At 34.8% G+C, this 16310-nt stretch overlaps 1 protein-coding gene across 3 annotated transcripts; it reads right to left on the bottom strand.

Annotated features, from left to right (window-relative positions):
* Nucleotides 1-7709: 7709 nt before the first annotated feature.
* Nucleotides 7710-12420, bottom strand: LOC104907198 (uncharacterized). Of its 3 annotated transcripts, XR_008969025.1 has the most exons (6): nt 12051-12420; nt 11684-11788; nt 11344-11455; nt 10039-10145; nt 8429-8761; nt 7710-8352 (listed from the first exon to the last, which is right to left on the bottom strand). XR_008969025.1 is itself a non-coding variant. In XM_048643031.2 (5 exons), exons 1-4 carry the CDS (start codon nt 11555-11557, stop codon nt 8729-8731), a joined length of 285 nt encoding a protein of 94 aa, XP_048498988.1. In that variant the 5' UTR covers nt 11558-11663; the 3' UTR covers nt 7710-8352; nt 8429-8728. The 3 variants fall into 3 exon arrangements, 2 of the variants coding, with proteins under 2 accessions (XP_048498988.1, XP_048498987.1); XM_048643031.2 differs by lacking the exons at nt 11684-11788; nt 12051-12420 and adding an exon at nt 11525-11663; XM_048643030.2 differs by lacking the exons at nt 11684-11788; nt 12051-12420 and adding an exon at nt 11525-11672 and having other exon boundaries at nt 7710-10145.
* Nucleotides 12421-16310: the final 3890 nt, after the last annotated feature.

The raw sequence follows: 16310 nt of genomic DNA, 5'->3' as shown, positions 1-16310 counted from the left end.
CAAGTGTCCGAGTGGTTGCATTACAATAACATAATTTGAACAAACTTGGAGCACAATGACAAAAAAATACAAACTAAAAGATGATCGTTGGTTCAAGAGATTGTGTAGTTTGAAAGAAAAATGGTGTACAACATTTAGCAAAGACTTCTTCTCTGCCAGAATACTATCTTCGCAGAGAAGTGAAAGCACAAATCATGCTATTGGGTTTAAGGCAAGCAAAACCACTAGCTTAACTGACTTCTTTTCAATATTTCAACAGACAGTAATAAGGTGGAGAAGAAAGGAAGAAAGGGATGATTTTGATTGTACAAAGGGAATACCAAAATCAGACCTCTGCATGAGTCCACTATTAAAACATGCTGCTTCACAGTACACACATACTCTTTTCCGAGATTTCGAGGACGAATTCAAACATGCAATGGCAAGTGCAATTGAATTAGTTGGTACACAAGAGAACATTCTGACATACAGAGTTTTCCTGAATGGCATTGATGGTTCTTCTCAACAAGTCTTCTTCAATTACCCAGAGAAGACAATTGAGTGTGGATGCAGAAATTTTGAAGAATCAGGTTGGTTGTGCTTTCATGCCATAAGTGTTATACACTTACATTCTATCCAAAAAATTCCAGAGAAATATATATCATCAAGGTGGACAAGATTTGTAAAAAAAGAAGTTTGGGAGAAATTTGATAATGAAAATAGAGAAAAAGGAGAAATAAACAGCTTCACACCATGGAGGATGCACATGGTAAGGAGGTATGTAAACACACTATACACCAGAACAACAATACACTATATCAAACGGAAATACACTATATGATCTTAAAACACACTATATCACATAGAAATCCACTATATGTTTGTCTAATACTATATCTACACTATATCACACACAAATACACTATATGATCTATAAACACACTATATCACATAGAAATACACTATATGTTTGTCTAATACTATATCTACACTATATCACACAAAAATACACTATATGATCTATGAACACACTATATCACATACAAAAACACTATATGATTTGTAAACACACTATATCACATAGAAATCCACTCTATGTTTGTCTAATACTATATATACACTATATCACACACAAATACACTATATGATCTATAAACAAACTATATGACATAGAAATACACTCTATGTTTGTCTAATACTATATCTACACTATATCAGACAGAAATACACTATGATCAATAAACGCACTATATCACATACAAATACACTATATGATTTGTAAACACACTATATCACATAGAATTCCACTCTATATACTATATCTACATTATATCACACACAAATACACTATATGATCCATAAACACACTATATCACATAGAAATCTACTCTATGTTCGTCTATATACTAACACATCAATGCCATAAGGTACTACAACCTCATATTAAAGAGCCACATAATAGAACCAGCTAGAGTAGTGATAGAGGAAAGTTTCAAGAAAACAACTTCAAAAGTTGAAGAATTAATAAAGATTGAAGAAGCAAAAGCATCAGCAGAAAAAGCTAAAGCTCATGAGAAAGCATTACAAGAAGCAGCTGCAACATTACAAGCTAATGAGAGTCAAGAAAACAATGCACAAGAATCAACACCAATACCAATAGTCTTGGATCCAGATAGAGCAGTCACAAAAGGAAGAGACAAAAAGCGAATAAAAGGACACTATAATTTATACAAGAAGGCATCAAAAAAAGGTAAAAAAAGACACAAGGAGTTTGGAAGTATAACTCCAAAAGAACATATGTTCTAAAATACTTTACCAAGAGAACTATGCAATATTTTTAATCATTTGATATAGTTATGAAGTACATTATATAAATAAATTCTTATGAAAAACTGTTTGTAAACCCAATATATTTACACAAACCTGCTGTGTTCCCCATTATATTTACACAAATTACTAATTTGTTATACTCTATATGTCAACAAGTAAAAGTACACTATATCATATAGAATAACACTATATCATTGAAAACTACACTATATCATTGAAAACTACTGTTAGAATACTAACACTGTTTGTCAAATCATTCAAAACTACATAATTACATAAAGAAACATTGTTTGTAAACCTATTATACCAACCTAAACCTATTACTAGATCAGTAACATTGTTTGTAAAATGAATGAAATACATCAATATAGTTTTACTTTCCAAATTTGACAGTTAACTTTTTATTTCCTGTCTTCTTCTTCTTCTTTCCATCCTCAACTTGTTTCTTCTTCTTCTCCTGCTGCATTTTCTGTCTCAACTCCTCTTCAGTCCTCTTACTCTCTTCAACTTTCTTCCTTTTATTTTCTTCAATAAAAGCAACAGTCTCTGATCTCTTTGATCTGAATGATATCACCTTCTTCACAAGCTCACTTCTATTCTTATTCAGATAAGACAAAATCATGCAACCACACAAGGAGACTCTTGCTGCTTTCCTAATCTTCTCCTGAAAATAAATAAAATGAGTAAGAAACTATATATATATATATATATATATATATATATATATATATTATATATATATATATATATATATATAAATAGAAACTCAGTTAGAAATAATATTAAACTTACATCATTAAAATATGGGCATTCAAACTCGAGCCTTCAAAAAGTAGCATATGGACAAGTATGTACACACCACAATCAAAATCATATGCACCTCTTTTCCAGCTTCCTTTGTGTTGTATTCACTATTTTGATGATGACAAATATTTATCTTTGATTAATTTAGTTTCTTTTATTTCATGTGTTTTATTTATTTTATTTTGTGTTATTAGATTTATTTATTTTATAATTTAGGTATGTTATTTTATCTTAGGTTTATTATTTTATATCACAAATATCATGTCTAATAACTTATGGAGAATTGATTAGGAGTTTAATAAAAAATTAAGTTATAAACTGTATTTGTGTTTTTGTCCAATAATTAATATTTTGGACGTTAATTTGTGAAAATATATGAATCTATAATGCTCTTGGAAGTTAGTATATGCGCAAAAATTGAAACAGATAATTGATGAGAAGATTTGTGTGGCGCGAACTTCCAGCACCTAAAAAGGAGGGCTGTTGAAGTAGTTCCTAGATTTTAGAAACTACCACAACCCACAACATCCCACCTACTTCTAAGGCGTGTGATCGTGGCTGAAGATTTGGAATCGTAACAGCATAACTTCCAACGAATTCACTAACGGCTAGAAAGTGGATGAGTGAAGCTGAAATTCAGCTTCCACTATGTTCGTGGAGAAGATCATGGGAAATATGTTATCTACAAATAGTTGTGTGTAACGAACAAAAAAAGATAGGCTTTTAGAATTTTATTGTAATATTTTCTGTGAAAGTATTATCGGTTTCATCTCTTCTTTCATTTTTATTCACTAGTTGTTGCACCACGCGCCTACGCGCGCGGCACCCCAAAATAGTATAATTGTGCTATTCGAAGTATGCTGGCCTTAATTTGTAAGATGTTCATTTTGCAGTTATTTCAAATAGGTAGTAAGTACACTTGGTATTTGAGTTTCATTAGGCAAACCAAGGAAGGTTGGTGTGCAAATACGATTAATTTACTTGTTCATTTGATTTGGAAACAAAATACCAATTAGTATAATTGTGATATTTGTAGTCCGTTCGCCTTAACTGGTGAAATATCTATTTAGCACGTATTCCAAACAGACGTTGAGTACACACATTGTATTAGTTGCATCAGGCAAACCAATGAAGTACGGTGTGCAAACACGATTTATTTACTCGTTAATTTCATTTGAAAAGAGAATACATAATTAAGTTTATTTAAAGTGCAATTCCAATAGCTAAGGTAACAACTTTGATTTTGAACTTGTTGTTAACTTGTACGTTTCTCGCGTGCCTTTGAAGTGTTTTTGAAATGGAGCTATAATATATTCATGTAGATAGTATGCTCCCCACTGCAGCACCCTATTTCTGGAAATTGATGTAGTTGCTGTGATTTGGATCAAGTACCTTGTTTTCATTAGTTCACAAAAGATGTTGATAAAGGCCTAGAAAGAGGATGCTAATAGTCAAGGAATCAGATCAATGTACATTAAATCAAGTATGAGTATGTGTGCAAAGTAAGCAAAAGTGTTAAGTGCAAGAATGCTTACATTAGTCGACAAATTGCTAACATGTTCGGCTGACATTTTGAAAAGCACTTCACATTGTTCATAGGCAACAATTATCCAAGAAGGTTGTATTTGTGATATTCGAATTAAGTTAAATACAATTAGTATATTAATGCCAAGCTATATGCTAAGATAATAGATGCTTTTTCTCTTAAAAAAGATATGGATGCTTTATACTATATTAGATATTGTAAGCGATGTGTGTGTGTATGCGCATGAGCGTAGTGCGTGCGTGCGTGCGTGCGAGTGCGTGCGTGTGTGTGTGATGCATACATTAGACTATTAGAGTCCCAAACCTACGTTCCTACCTCTTGATCTTTATCCTTCTTCCTATATGTCTATTTCTCGATCTCTATCCTTCTTCCGATATTTGTTTTTGCGACTATAGAAGATCGTTGAAAGTGATCCTCTCTCTTTGTCCTCCCCTCTTTCTTGGTTGTTATGTTTTTGTTTATAACATCAAATACAACATTATCCGCTCTGCCTCTCTTTTCCATTTCATGTCCTTCCTTCTATCTCGTCTTTTATGATTTTTTGAATTTTATGTTTAGAAAGAATTTATACGAAGTTAGAACTTGATTTTGGAAATCTTTAGAATCTAGAATACAAGAAACAATGATGCTTATCCAAATATAGTGATTCATCCTAGATGACCAAAACGTACATCTGCTTTTTCATCGATCTACAGCCATGAAAAGCTTAAAGCCTAAGGGCAATAAATATATATATATATATATATAGAAGTACACAATTAAAAGCTTTCTCTCTTTTGAGACTTTACCCACTATGGTTGCAAATATTTTAACAATAATGGTTGGGATCACAACATTATTTGCTCATGAGTAGTTATTTATTTCTGTTATTCTCTTCCCTTATCACTTATAATTCTACATTCTTTGCTCTCCATCTTGAGGGCGCATTTCCCACTTCCACTTCCCTCATTCTTACTTAGTTGATATTACACGTACCTTCCTCAAGTATCTTATCTTCATTATTTACCATGCTACTATAAGTGATGTTTAGGCATAACACTAATATCTCAACACCCTTCAAGTTCAAATAAAATGAAGAAATATCACGTAGAAAGGAGGCACTACTAAGCGAGTAGAAGAAATTAAAGCTACATTAACCTTTTAAAACACCACCAATGATAAGTCACGAACTTTTCCTGATATATCCCAAATTTCCAGTACTATAGAAGAGATCAATGCCTTGTAACTTGTAAGTGAAATACGAGGGTAACTTTAGAGGATAACTAACTTGTAAGTGAAATATGAGGGTAACTTCAGAGGCCAAATAATTTAAAGCAAATGTTGGAATGCTTTATAAGGTAACTAACTTGATCTTTGAAAGGATGGCTATACAATTGAGCCTTTTTTAACCTAAAATTAGTAGAGATTAACTCAATCAATTAGAATTTTAAACCTGCAATTTACCTAATGTCACCTTCTTCTCAATTTGTTTGTAGAGAGAAAAAAATTTAAACTAAAGTCAAGGAAGAATTTATAATTCGATTATATTATGAGTAAGTAGGGAATAGTTGATATGCAAAATTTGGTGAAGGAAGCGGAAAAGCAGAGGGGGAAAAGGAAAACCTAATTTAAGCAAAACCAAATATCCTGCCTTCTAAAAAATGTGACGTCCTAGTTGAATCAGGGATGGTGGTGTAAGGTTGTAGTAGTAAAATCTACAGTTTCTTTGAAATGTTTGTTGAAGGAACTGGTACGTCAGATGGATGAGAAGTGTGGGTATGGTCGAGGCGGTGTTCGTCATTCATGGTTTGAGTTAGTGTTTTTCGATTTCATAAACCGAAGGTGTGTTCGAGAGCTCATCATATTTAGCTCTCATTTCGCTTGGCAATGATCTTACGGGTCTTTGCATTGAAAATTCAAATCTGTATGCGGCACCCCAGTTTCATCAGGTGGATTTCAGCATGCCCTGTTTCTCCTCCATTACGGAGAAACATTACAGACTCTCGAAAGAGAGTCTTGAGTCACCTAGGAATGTGACTCCTCATCAGATCATGAGCCAAGAACCCCACGCGTCAGAAGTTCGTTGGGATTGCTCATGTGGCGAGACGCGAATCTTGCCTTTGGTTCTTTCTCCGGATCGTGTTCGACATTTGCTTCTGCTACCACATCCATCAGTCTTCAGAGTATTGATTCCACCAGCACATTCATGGACCAGCGGCGCGCTACTTAATAGGCGACTCTTTATCGGCTTTGCTTGTATCTGTTTTTTAGGACTTGTAAGAGCTCATAAAGCTCCCTTAAGTTTTCCTTTGTTTCTGTATGGTTGTATTAATAATAAGTTGTACTTCGTTTTTTAATCAATGCACGTTTTCTCGATGTCAAAAAAAAAAGAATAAGTCTTTTCACAATGATCTAGTGAATGTAGCAGTATAATTTTGTTCAAGTTTCCTAATTATAGCTAGCTAGTTAAAATAATACGAGTTCATAGTTTAGGAATAATTTTAGCTGCAAAAAAGATACATATATAGCAAAAAAGTTCCATGAAACATTACAGAGGCTCAGGCACCGTTTCTCAGACATAAGAAGAGTTCCAAATACCCTGCCTAAGGTTCTTAGTTTGTTATCATTGGCTCATCTCACATCAACTATTGGGGAGCAATTTAACTGCACACAATATGATTTCAGTCCATAAAAATAGAAATGTGAGAACTATGTGCCAACTTAGCTGTCTAAAATCAAGTTTTGAATAAAGAAGATGCAGTGACGCACTATCTCTTAGAAAAAAACACACTTGATTTTTCAGAAATTCAAAATAAGGTTAGTCACTCACATATTTGAGAATCGGTGTGATAAATGTTAGTAGTTGTTATATTCCAAGAACTAATTACTAATCCATGAACATAAAAGACATTTTCGTCATGCTTTGAGAGGTGGAGATGGGAGGGAAATTAAATTTATAATTCTAGATCTCTAATAGTACTTTATATTATGTGATCCTGCACTCAAATCTCAATTGATAAAAAATGGGGGTGGGGGGGGGGGGGAGGGGAGAATTGAGGATCCCACTTTATAAGGGGCAAAAATCAAACCCTTGTCACAAGAGTGGAAAGAGTGCCTCCAATCAAATAGGTCAACCTTGATTTGTAGACCATAATATACTTATATATAGTGCAATGAGAGATAGAAAATAGGTGTGGATGATGAAGGTTTTTATTTTGTTCATGACTGGAATGATTTTGTGAATAGTCATAAGTCATGACATTTAATTTCAGAGGATAAAGTTATAGAGAGGGAGGCATGAACTTGTTTTTGGTTCATCGATGTGTAGGAAAATCTTAGACTCCCATGATCAACACAATTCCTCTTAGGCATCATACTCAGATATACAAATTGCCCTAAGTCCAAATCCTCTGCGGCATCATACATCACAATAGAAGTGGTCCTGAGTTTTAGTACTCGAACCACATTATGCAATTACTCCAGAAATGAAGACCTCATTTAGCAAGGTTGAAAAGAAGTGGCCTGAGTTTCACAAATCATTGTCCTTAGCCATTGCCTCTCTAGTAGAGTGCTTTCAAGAGCGGAGGAACATGAGCTATTTTTTGCAAGACAAGATTGTAATTTACCTTCCAAAATTGCCAAAATATCGATGGCAAGTCACTTACATATCAATATTCTTATATGACATTTATACAATCAAACAGCTAATAGCTAATATCCGTCAACTACGTTATTTTTTTACCAAACATCATTCTACAAATTAACATAAAGAATCTCGTAACAGCGAACAACTAACGAAATAAGTTATCATCTAACTATTAGCTAATTGTCAAAGGTCAATTTCGTATACTTAAATCTCCCATTTTTCAATCCAGCAAACTACAATCTTTTGTAATGCCGACTAAAGAATACTCCTTTTGATTCCAATTCAATATCTTTAAACGATTGTTAACTTACGCGACTGCGGTGTCAGCCTACTTCCTTGAGACCTTGACGGTAAAATTTTGCCTGCTAGGAAACCGAAGAAAATGAGGTGAAAGAAATGCACGTAGAGAGATATGATTGGCTAAATAATCAGCTGATGTGCCTTTTTTTCACTTCATAATAAGTCCATCTCAGCATTCACAGTGAAGTAATTTGGTGAAGTAATTTGGTGCAAGCAGCTTAATATCTAGCAGGGTTACACTGTCTCTTACATATAAACCTCTGTTATTCTGAAACAAGCACGAACCAGCAGCATTAATATGACACATAAGCCAGAAATATACAGGTATCTGGGAGAAGGTTTACCTGGCTACATATATCCTTCCAAATATGGGTTTCATATATACATATTATCCATGTAGTGTTGTTGACTTGTTCTGACATCTTTTTTCGATCTATGTAGCTATCCCAGCTTCCCCAACTCAGGAGGATGCAAGACATAGAAGCCACAATGGTCTGACTTCCTTGAACTTTCTCTTTGTCTAGAATGAACAAGGAGTCCAAATTTGAATCCAACCACATATGCACAAGAACCAACTAATACTTGATAAGGGTTGATAAACAAGCATGAAGTTCTGTTAAGCAATGAAAGATCCAATTGAGGAGTTACTCTCTTGGTAGCTCCAGAAGTAGCTCAGTCTGCCAGACATAGAGAGATTGATGAATGCAGTGTGTTGCAGTCAAATAAGTTGAAAAGCTGTAATTAGGCGAAAACTAACCACGAACAACAGTATTCTATAGACAAATAAGCTTCAAATATGCTTTTTCTAGGAAGTGGACACAGGTAACAGAACACGCTAAAGATGGTCAGGCCACATCAACACTCAATCTTTGGAATTGCTTATGCTCCTTTCTTTTTTCCAGTCCACAATTTTCTTTTTTCTTCCAAATATATATGATTACAGAAATGAAAAGAATGCAAAATATCAGAGTGCGTTATACTTTTTCATTTTTCATCTCCATGTATCTTATGATTATTTATTGTGGAAAATAAAAATTGTGCAGAATTTGGGAATTATCCTCATATAGGAATTCTTAATATTCATGCTAATATAGTAATTTCAAATAGAGAGCTAAGTTTCAGTACAAGAGCAAGACTATTTTTGTATTCTAAATTTGATCATTTGCCAAAAACATAAGTTTTGATCTAGAAAACAAAACTTAAATAGAATTAGTGAAGGAAGAGTTGTATTAGTTATCCCTAGAATTAAATTTTATAATTCCTCAGGCAATCCACAATCGAAAGTCGAGGTTCAATGACAAAATAGATCGTTACGTACTAAACAATAGAGAACCACTACAAATATGATTTCACGAATAAAATGAGGTTCCAAGAACTGAAAATTTGATAGAGGATAGAATATTGGAAATCCGGAAAAAATCAAATCCAAATTCAATGCACAAACAGTTTAGCCTCTAACCATCTTCGGATCTGAAAAAGAACCCACCCAAAGATTTTGGATTTGAAATCTATTTTAAAACTCAAAAAAAGAAAAGGATCTAAGATTTGAGTTCGAATTCTCATTTGAAAAGCACAAGAATTTGAGCGCATATCCTAGCTAATATAAATACAAACAAAAAATAGGAACGGGAAAAAAGGAATTGGAAGCATACAATAAGCTGACACAAATAATCATCTTGTGAAGACCTTCGCCTCTTAGAATAGCTTGATTTATGAATCATAGTAAACCTTATGAAACCACACATATTTATCTAAAAAACACACCTATGCAAAAATTATATTATAGGGAAAAAAATGTAACTCTGTTGTTGCCACAAGATTTCATAACAATCAAAAGTGAATGAATAAGATATAAATTAGAAATCAGAGAGATACATACTCGAAACCATCTGTGTTCACTACCATCTTGGTCACAAACTTTGTTAATAAAGGACAAAAACAATAAGAGGCGTACCATATAATGCGTCTCCTTTTCAATATGATCTACTCTCTTTATTTCTCTGAGATCATAAGTCTCTTTACCAGCTGTGAAATCATCATTTGCATCATCACTTTCAGCGTCTGTTACAACAAACAAGGAAAAGCCAGTAAGGTTAACTGAGCAGAATATTCCCTGACCTATCATAACAGAATTAGTTATGTGAGTAAGCAGTGTCAGTAGAGAAAGAAAATCCTGGCTGTAAATGTATTAAATAGAAGATCAGCTCTTTGTTAAGGGTATCCAAAAACTGAGTGAAGAGAAGTCTGTAGTTTGAGAGTCCTCACCTCTCGAAATTAAGGGTGAAATTAGGAAGGTTTCATTGATCTTGCGTTAATACAATTTTTTATCTTGCTAACTATCTTGTTGTTTAAGGGTGGAAAACAATTTTCCAATTAGTGGAGAAATTTTTTTGTAATGGTGAAAAACATTTTCCTTCTCGAAGGAAGTATAACACATCTTCCTCCCTATTCTTCACCTTTCTCCTATCCATCTTCCCTCAATCCATTTCATTCTTCCTGTTCTCCATAACTTTTCATGGAGGGAAGTAAACATCATAATACTAAGCTACAATTGTATTTTCCTTAGGTATATAGCGTTTCAAAGAAATCCATATTCCATTAAAAAATATTTTTCACCCAACCAAACGGAGCATAAGTATCCGCAAAAAGGAAATATATCAATATTTTATAGGGAGGAAAGGGAGGAATATGACTAAGTAGCCAAAGTATTTGCTGTCCCCGTAATGTAATTATGAGTGATAAATACTTAAAAACATAAGCGCAACACATCACAAATTCACAACTAAGTCAACACCCAATCCTGCACATCAAATAAGCCAGCACCTTGTAACAAAAAAACTAACAAAAAACTGTTAACCACACACCAAGACATACGGAGGAAGAAGGATATTCCAAATGATATTCCATTCTTCCTCGTAAGAGACATCATATAAAATTACCCACAAGAGCATTATCTGCACACAGCCGGGAAAGATAACTTTCCATCATCCATCTTTCTTCAACATGACACACATCACAATATTTTTGTTAATATATTTGGTCTACAAATATGCAGCCTACCAAAAGTATTGATTCAACTTAGGTACTTTAGGAATACAGTATATCATAAAAAGATATAAGCAAACAAACAACAAGCTTCCAAATAAATCCAGAAACGGAAATGATTTCTATTCTGGCACTTTCAGAATTATAAAGAACAAAATCTTAGGAGACCTGGAACAAGATTGAAATATGAATATAATGAAGTTAGCCTGCTTACTTTGAACACGTGTTGAGCCACAATCTGACTCGTGCATTTTGAATTCATCCCGAATTCTTTTTAGCTCAAGCTTTAATTTTTCCTCAGCGGACATGTTGTCTGGATGGAAATACTACATAGAGAACAATGGTTTCAGATCATTATGGCACAAAAACGTTTATTTACGGAATAAAATGCTTACCAGCCACTTGAACTGCAAACTTGAAACACCCATCCCCCCATAAAACCCATAAAAATTAAACCAAAAGTAAGCCTTAAAACAGTAAAAAAGTCATTCAAAAAAATTCAATATATGAAAAATTAGGGCTTTAAAATAACAAATATCAAATTAGAAGAATACCACTTTGCTTTGCTTTAAGTCGGATCAAAGTCCCCTGGGCTTTGGTTGCTTTCTGATCTAGGATTCCTCTTCTCCTTCACAATCACATCTCATCAAATTGAAACCCTGAAACTCGAAAATAAACAGAAAAGGATGAGAATCCACATCAACTAAATGGGAGGAAGAAGATTAAACCAAAAAAATAGAAACCTAAAATTCGCAAATAACTAAAAAAAAGGAGAGGATTTGCTCACTGTAACACAGAAATGAATGAAGGAGAGTGATAATGGAGAGTCATGGAAAAGATTATGATTTCTCACTCAAATTAGTGTGAAAAATACAAGTGTTCAATCTTAAAGCTTGTATGAAGAATTACTCGTAAACATACCTTCGATTTTTCGGAAATTCGAGTTTCGATTTATGAAATCCATGAGAATAATGTGAGGTTTCTTCAAAGCCCAATTACATCCTAGTAGAGAATTGCTTCCTTCATGGCCTGCCAAAACAAAACCCCAGGCATCTGCGATTGTCGATGAAATTGAAGTCTTCTTGAGAGAGAAGGTAAAATTCCTACCAGATGAAACCCTAGAAATTGAATAAAGAAATTCAAAGACGAAGAGAAAGAGGATAGAGAAATTGATGTTGGCGGTTGTGTGGAAGAAAAACCAAAGACAGAGAAAGAAGGGTTAGGAGAGGACACAAGAGAGGAGGAGAATAATCGGGTGGTTGAAAGTGAAGGACAATAGATGGCTCAGATTGGTTGGCGCTTATGAACAGTGAATTGCGGATGTTTGTGACTCAGAACACTGTAGAAAGGAACAGTGCTCATCTTCCAACTTTTTAAGGGTGTAAGATTATATTAGAGATTGTTATGTGACACAAAACCTGTAATCATTTCGAGAGAAAAAGAGAAAGAGAAAGAAAAGAGAGAAAGTCACTTGTTCAGGGGGAACAAGGTGATAGGGAACAAATTCCTAGAGGAACAGAGAAGGTCCAAGATTAGGTTGTACAAAAGAGAGTCTTTTGGCCTAAGTATGCTAAAGAGAATTGAGTCAAAATCCCTCGTGGTCAAGGTTGTTCTTCCTATTGGGCCTAGGAAGTTTTCCTTGTAAAAATTCTCGTGTTCTTATTTCTTTCAAGTTTATGTACTTATCTCTTTCTTAGTTAAAGATTGTTTTATTTCCGCAAAAAGATAGAAAATCTCCCCAACTATAATTAACCCCCCTCTTGTAGTTGCTCAAGTGTTTGTACTCGACTAACAATTGGTAACAGAGCCCGGTTCCTCCAAAATCAGTTAACACTGAGGAGCTAGTACCTGGTAATCAGGAACACTACGGGAGAAAGATTGGATGAAGGTTACTCAACTCAACGTCCACCTATGTTCAATGGCAAGCATTATCCATACTGGAAGAACCGTATGGAAATCTTCATCAAAGCTGAGAACTATCAAGTTTGGAGAGTGATAGAAATTGGTGATTTTGAAGTCATTGAGAAAAACGAAAAAGGCGAGACCATCCCCAAACCACTCTCAAAATATGATAAAGATGATTTCGACAAGATGGAGATGAATAACTTAGCCAAGAAGATTCTCCACTATGGTCTTCGTCCCCATGAACACAATAGAATCATGGGGTGCAAATCTGCCAAGCAGATGTGGGAACTTCTACAGGTTACTCATGAAGTAACAAGCGAAGTCAAAAGATCGAAGATAGACATGCTCATGCACAGGTATGAGTTGTTCCAAATGAAGCCTAAGAAGTCAGTTCATGATATGCTCACTAGGTTTTCCAACATCATCAATGAGCTTGACTCTCTAGGAAAGGCTATCACTCAAGAGGAACAAGTACAGAAAGTACTTAGGAGTCTCCCACAGGACGACAAGTGGATGGCAATAGTTACGGCTCTGCAAGAAACCAAAGATTTCACCACCTTCAATATTGAACAACTTGCAGGTTCCTTGTTGACTCATGAGCTACATCTGGGAACTCATGAGGCTGACCCTAGTAGACCTAAAGCTTTGGCTCTCAAATCAGAAGAGCAAGATGATTCAGAAACTGATGATGAGGAAGCAGCATTGATCGTGAAAAAGTTTAAGAAATTCTTTAATAAGAATTATAAAGGGAAAAACACGAAAAGTCTGCAAAGCGAAGCTATCATAAGTGTGGAAATCCTGATCACTTTATAAAGGAGTGTCCACTTTGGGAAAATGACAAAGGTAAAGGTAAATACAAGGAGAAAGGAAAGGAACAACATAAAACTTTCTCAAAAGTTGATATGAAAGGGCCATGGTTGCTCCTGGGGAGAATCGACTCTGAAGCAGGAGCAGGAAACCGAAGAGGAAACAACTCATCTGTGTCTCATGGCAAAGACAGATGATGAAGAAGACTTGCCAAACAATAAGGTAAGCATTAATGTTATTGAAGAAGAGTTAAAAGAACTTTCAATGAATCAACTTAATAAAACTACTTTTGGAAACTTTGGATGACTACAAGGCAATCTGCATTAAGAAGAAATCTAGAAAAGCCTTGGAAGTCACCAAAGAACTTCAAATTGGTTTAAAACATAAATGCAAATATTGAGGAGATTCTTTGAATTTTTGATGAAAACCGACGTATTCGAGAAGCTTTTGAAAATGCTAAAAATGAAAATTATTTCTTGAATATGGAGATGGCTGAATTGAAACTATTTGTTCCTGAAGGAACCAGTTCCTCCTTAAATACCAGATCTGATTTCGAAAAATTTAAAATTCAAACATGATAAAGTTTTAAATGAATATCTGGTACTTAAAGGGAAATTGGAATCTTCAAGAACAAAACTTCCTGATCCAGTGAGTTGGATAAAAAAGTAAAAAATGAAGGAAGGAATGGATTAGGTTTCAATCACAAGAAGAAAAACAAAATGAAAAAATATGTTGATCTTCCAAGCAGCCGAGTATGCTCTTACTGTGGGAACAGTGGTGCACTTAGTGTCTGACTGTTCCTCAGAGAAGAACATATTGAGATGAACACTCGCTTAGTTAAGCAAGTGTGGAAAGTTAAGAGAAATAAAGCCCGACGAGGAACCTAAGTCAGACTGGGTTCCTACCACTGACTAATTGTTTTGGATACAGGCTAAAGTGAGGGGGAACAACCTGTGGTACCTCGATAGCGGTTGTTCTAAACACATGACTGGAGAAAAAATTAAATTTCTCTCGCTTTCAGCCTATGATGGAGGAACTGTGACATTTGAGACAATCTTACAGGTAATATTGTAGCTGTAGGTAAGGTAGGAAAGTCTAAGTCACATTCCATAGATAATGTATTTTTGGTCGAGGGTTTGAAACACAATCTTATATTTCTAATTTTGTGATAAAGGGAACAATGTGAAGTTTACATGAGAGTGGTGTAGTAAGTATACAGGAACAGGTACCAAGATTCTGGAAGGAACTAGGAAGGGAAACACTTATGTTGTTGACTAAACCTTGTTCCTAGGAACAATCTAACTTGTTTAAGTGCGTCGACAATGAACTTCTTTGGCATAAAAGGTGTTGTCACGCAAGTATGACCTTGCTCCAGAAGCTAAGTGGTAAGGACTTAGTTGTTGGTCTACCAACAATCAAGTCTCAAATCATGAAGTTTGTGGACCATGTGAAAAGGAAAACAAGTTAGATCCTCGTTCAAACCAAAGAAGATGGTAAGACACCAAAGTCCTCTTGAATTGATTCATATGGACTTATGTGGCCCTGTTCGAATCCAAAGCAGATCTGGTAAGAGATATGTACTTGTTATAGTTGATGATTTTTCAAGATACACTTGGGTTATTTTTCTTCATAGCAAAGATGAAACATTTGATGAATTTTTAAACTTTGCTAAAAGAATACAAAGAATAAGTGGTTTTAAAATTAAGCATTGCGTTCTGATCATGGTAAGGAGTTTGAAAACTCCAAGTTTGATGAGTTTTGCAGTAATGAAGGACTGACACAACTTCTCAGCTCCTAGGACCCACAACAAAATGGCGTGGTGGAGAGGAAGAATCGACTTTGGAGGACATGGCAAGAACAATGATAATAGCCAGCAATCTTCCGAAGAATTCTGGGCTGAAGCAGTGAACACGCATGCTATATCATTAATAGAGTCATGCTGAGACCCATTGTCTGAAGACCCCTTAGAGCTACTAAAGGAAGAAAACCCAATATCTCATACTTTAGAATCTTTGGTTGTAAATGTTTTGTACACAACAATGGTAAAGACAATTTAGGAAAGTTTGATGCTAGAAGTGATGAGGCTGTTTTTATAGGATATGCTTTAAATAGTAAAGCATATAGAGTTTACAACAAAAGAACAATGTGTGTTGAGGAAATGTCATATTATTTTGATGAAACTAACTCCATGCAGGAACAAGTCATGAAAATGACTTTGAAATAGGACTGACTCGCTCTGAAGAGTCAGTGAACCTTGATGAGGAACTAACACCTGCAGGTACTGACAGAAAGCATATTCCTGAAGAAGAGATAAGTGTTCCTGATCCTGTCATCAGGAGGAACAGCAAAGAAATTCATCCAGAAAATGAAACAATGAAGATCCTCAAGCTGAAGGAGCAGAGACAAGGAGATTTGAACCAAGACCATGGAAACACCTGAAATCCCATCCCTTGGATTTAATCGTAAGTG

The sequence above is a fragment of the Beta vulgaris genome, chromosome 4, assembly GCF_026745355.1.
Source record: "Beta vulgaris subsp. vulgaris cultivar EL10 chromosome 4, EL10.2, whole genome shotgun sequence".
NCBI lineage: Eukaryota > Viridiplantae > Streptophyta > Magnoliopsida > Caryophyllales > Amaranthaceae > Beta > Beta vulgaris.
This window is presented reverse-complemented; position numbering and strand designations above follow the sequence as displayed.

Excerpts from the sequence above, each read along its gene's own strand:
- LOC104907198 (XM_048643030.2), bottom strand. The coding sequence starts at position 11,557 with ATGGGTGTTTCAAGTTTGCAGTTCAAGTGGCTG. Across the intron at positions 11,456-11,524 it reads GTTTGCAGTTCAAGTGGCTG|TATTTCCATCCAGACAACAT; the intron begins GTAAGCATTTTA and ends TTCTCTATGTAG. Across the intron at positions 10,146-11,343 it reads TGGCTCAACACGTGTTCAAA|ACGCTGAAAGTGATGATGCA; the intron begins GTAAGCAGGCTA and ends TTGTTGTAACAG.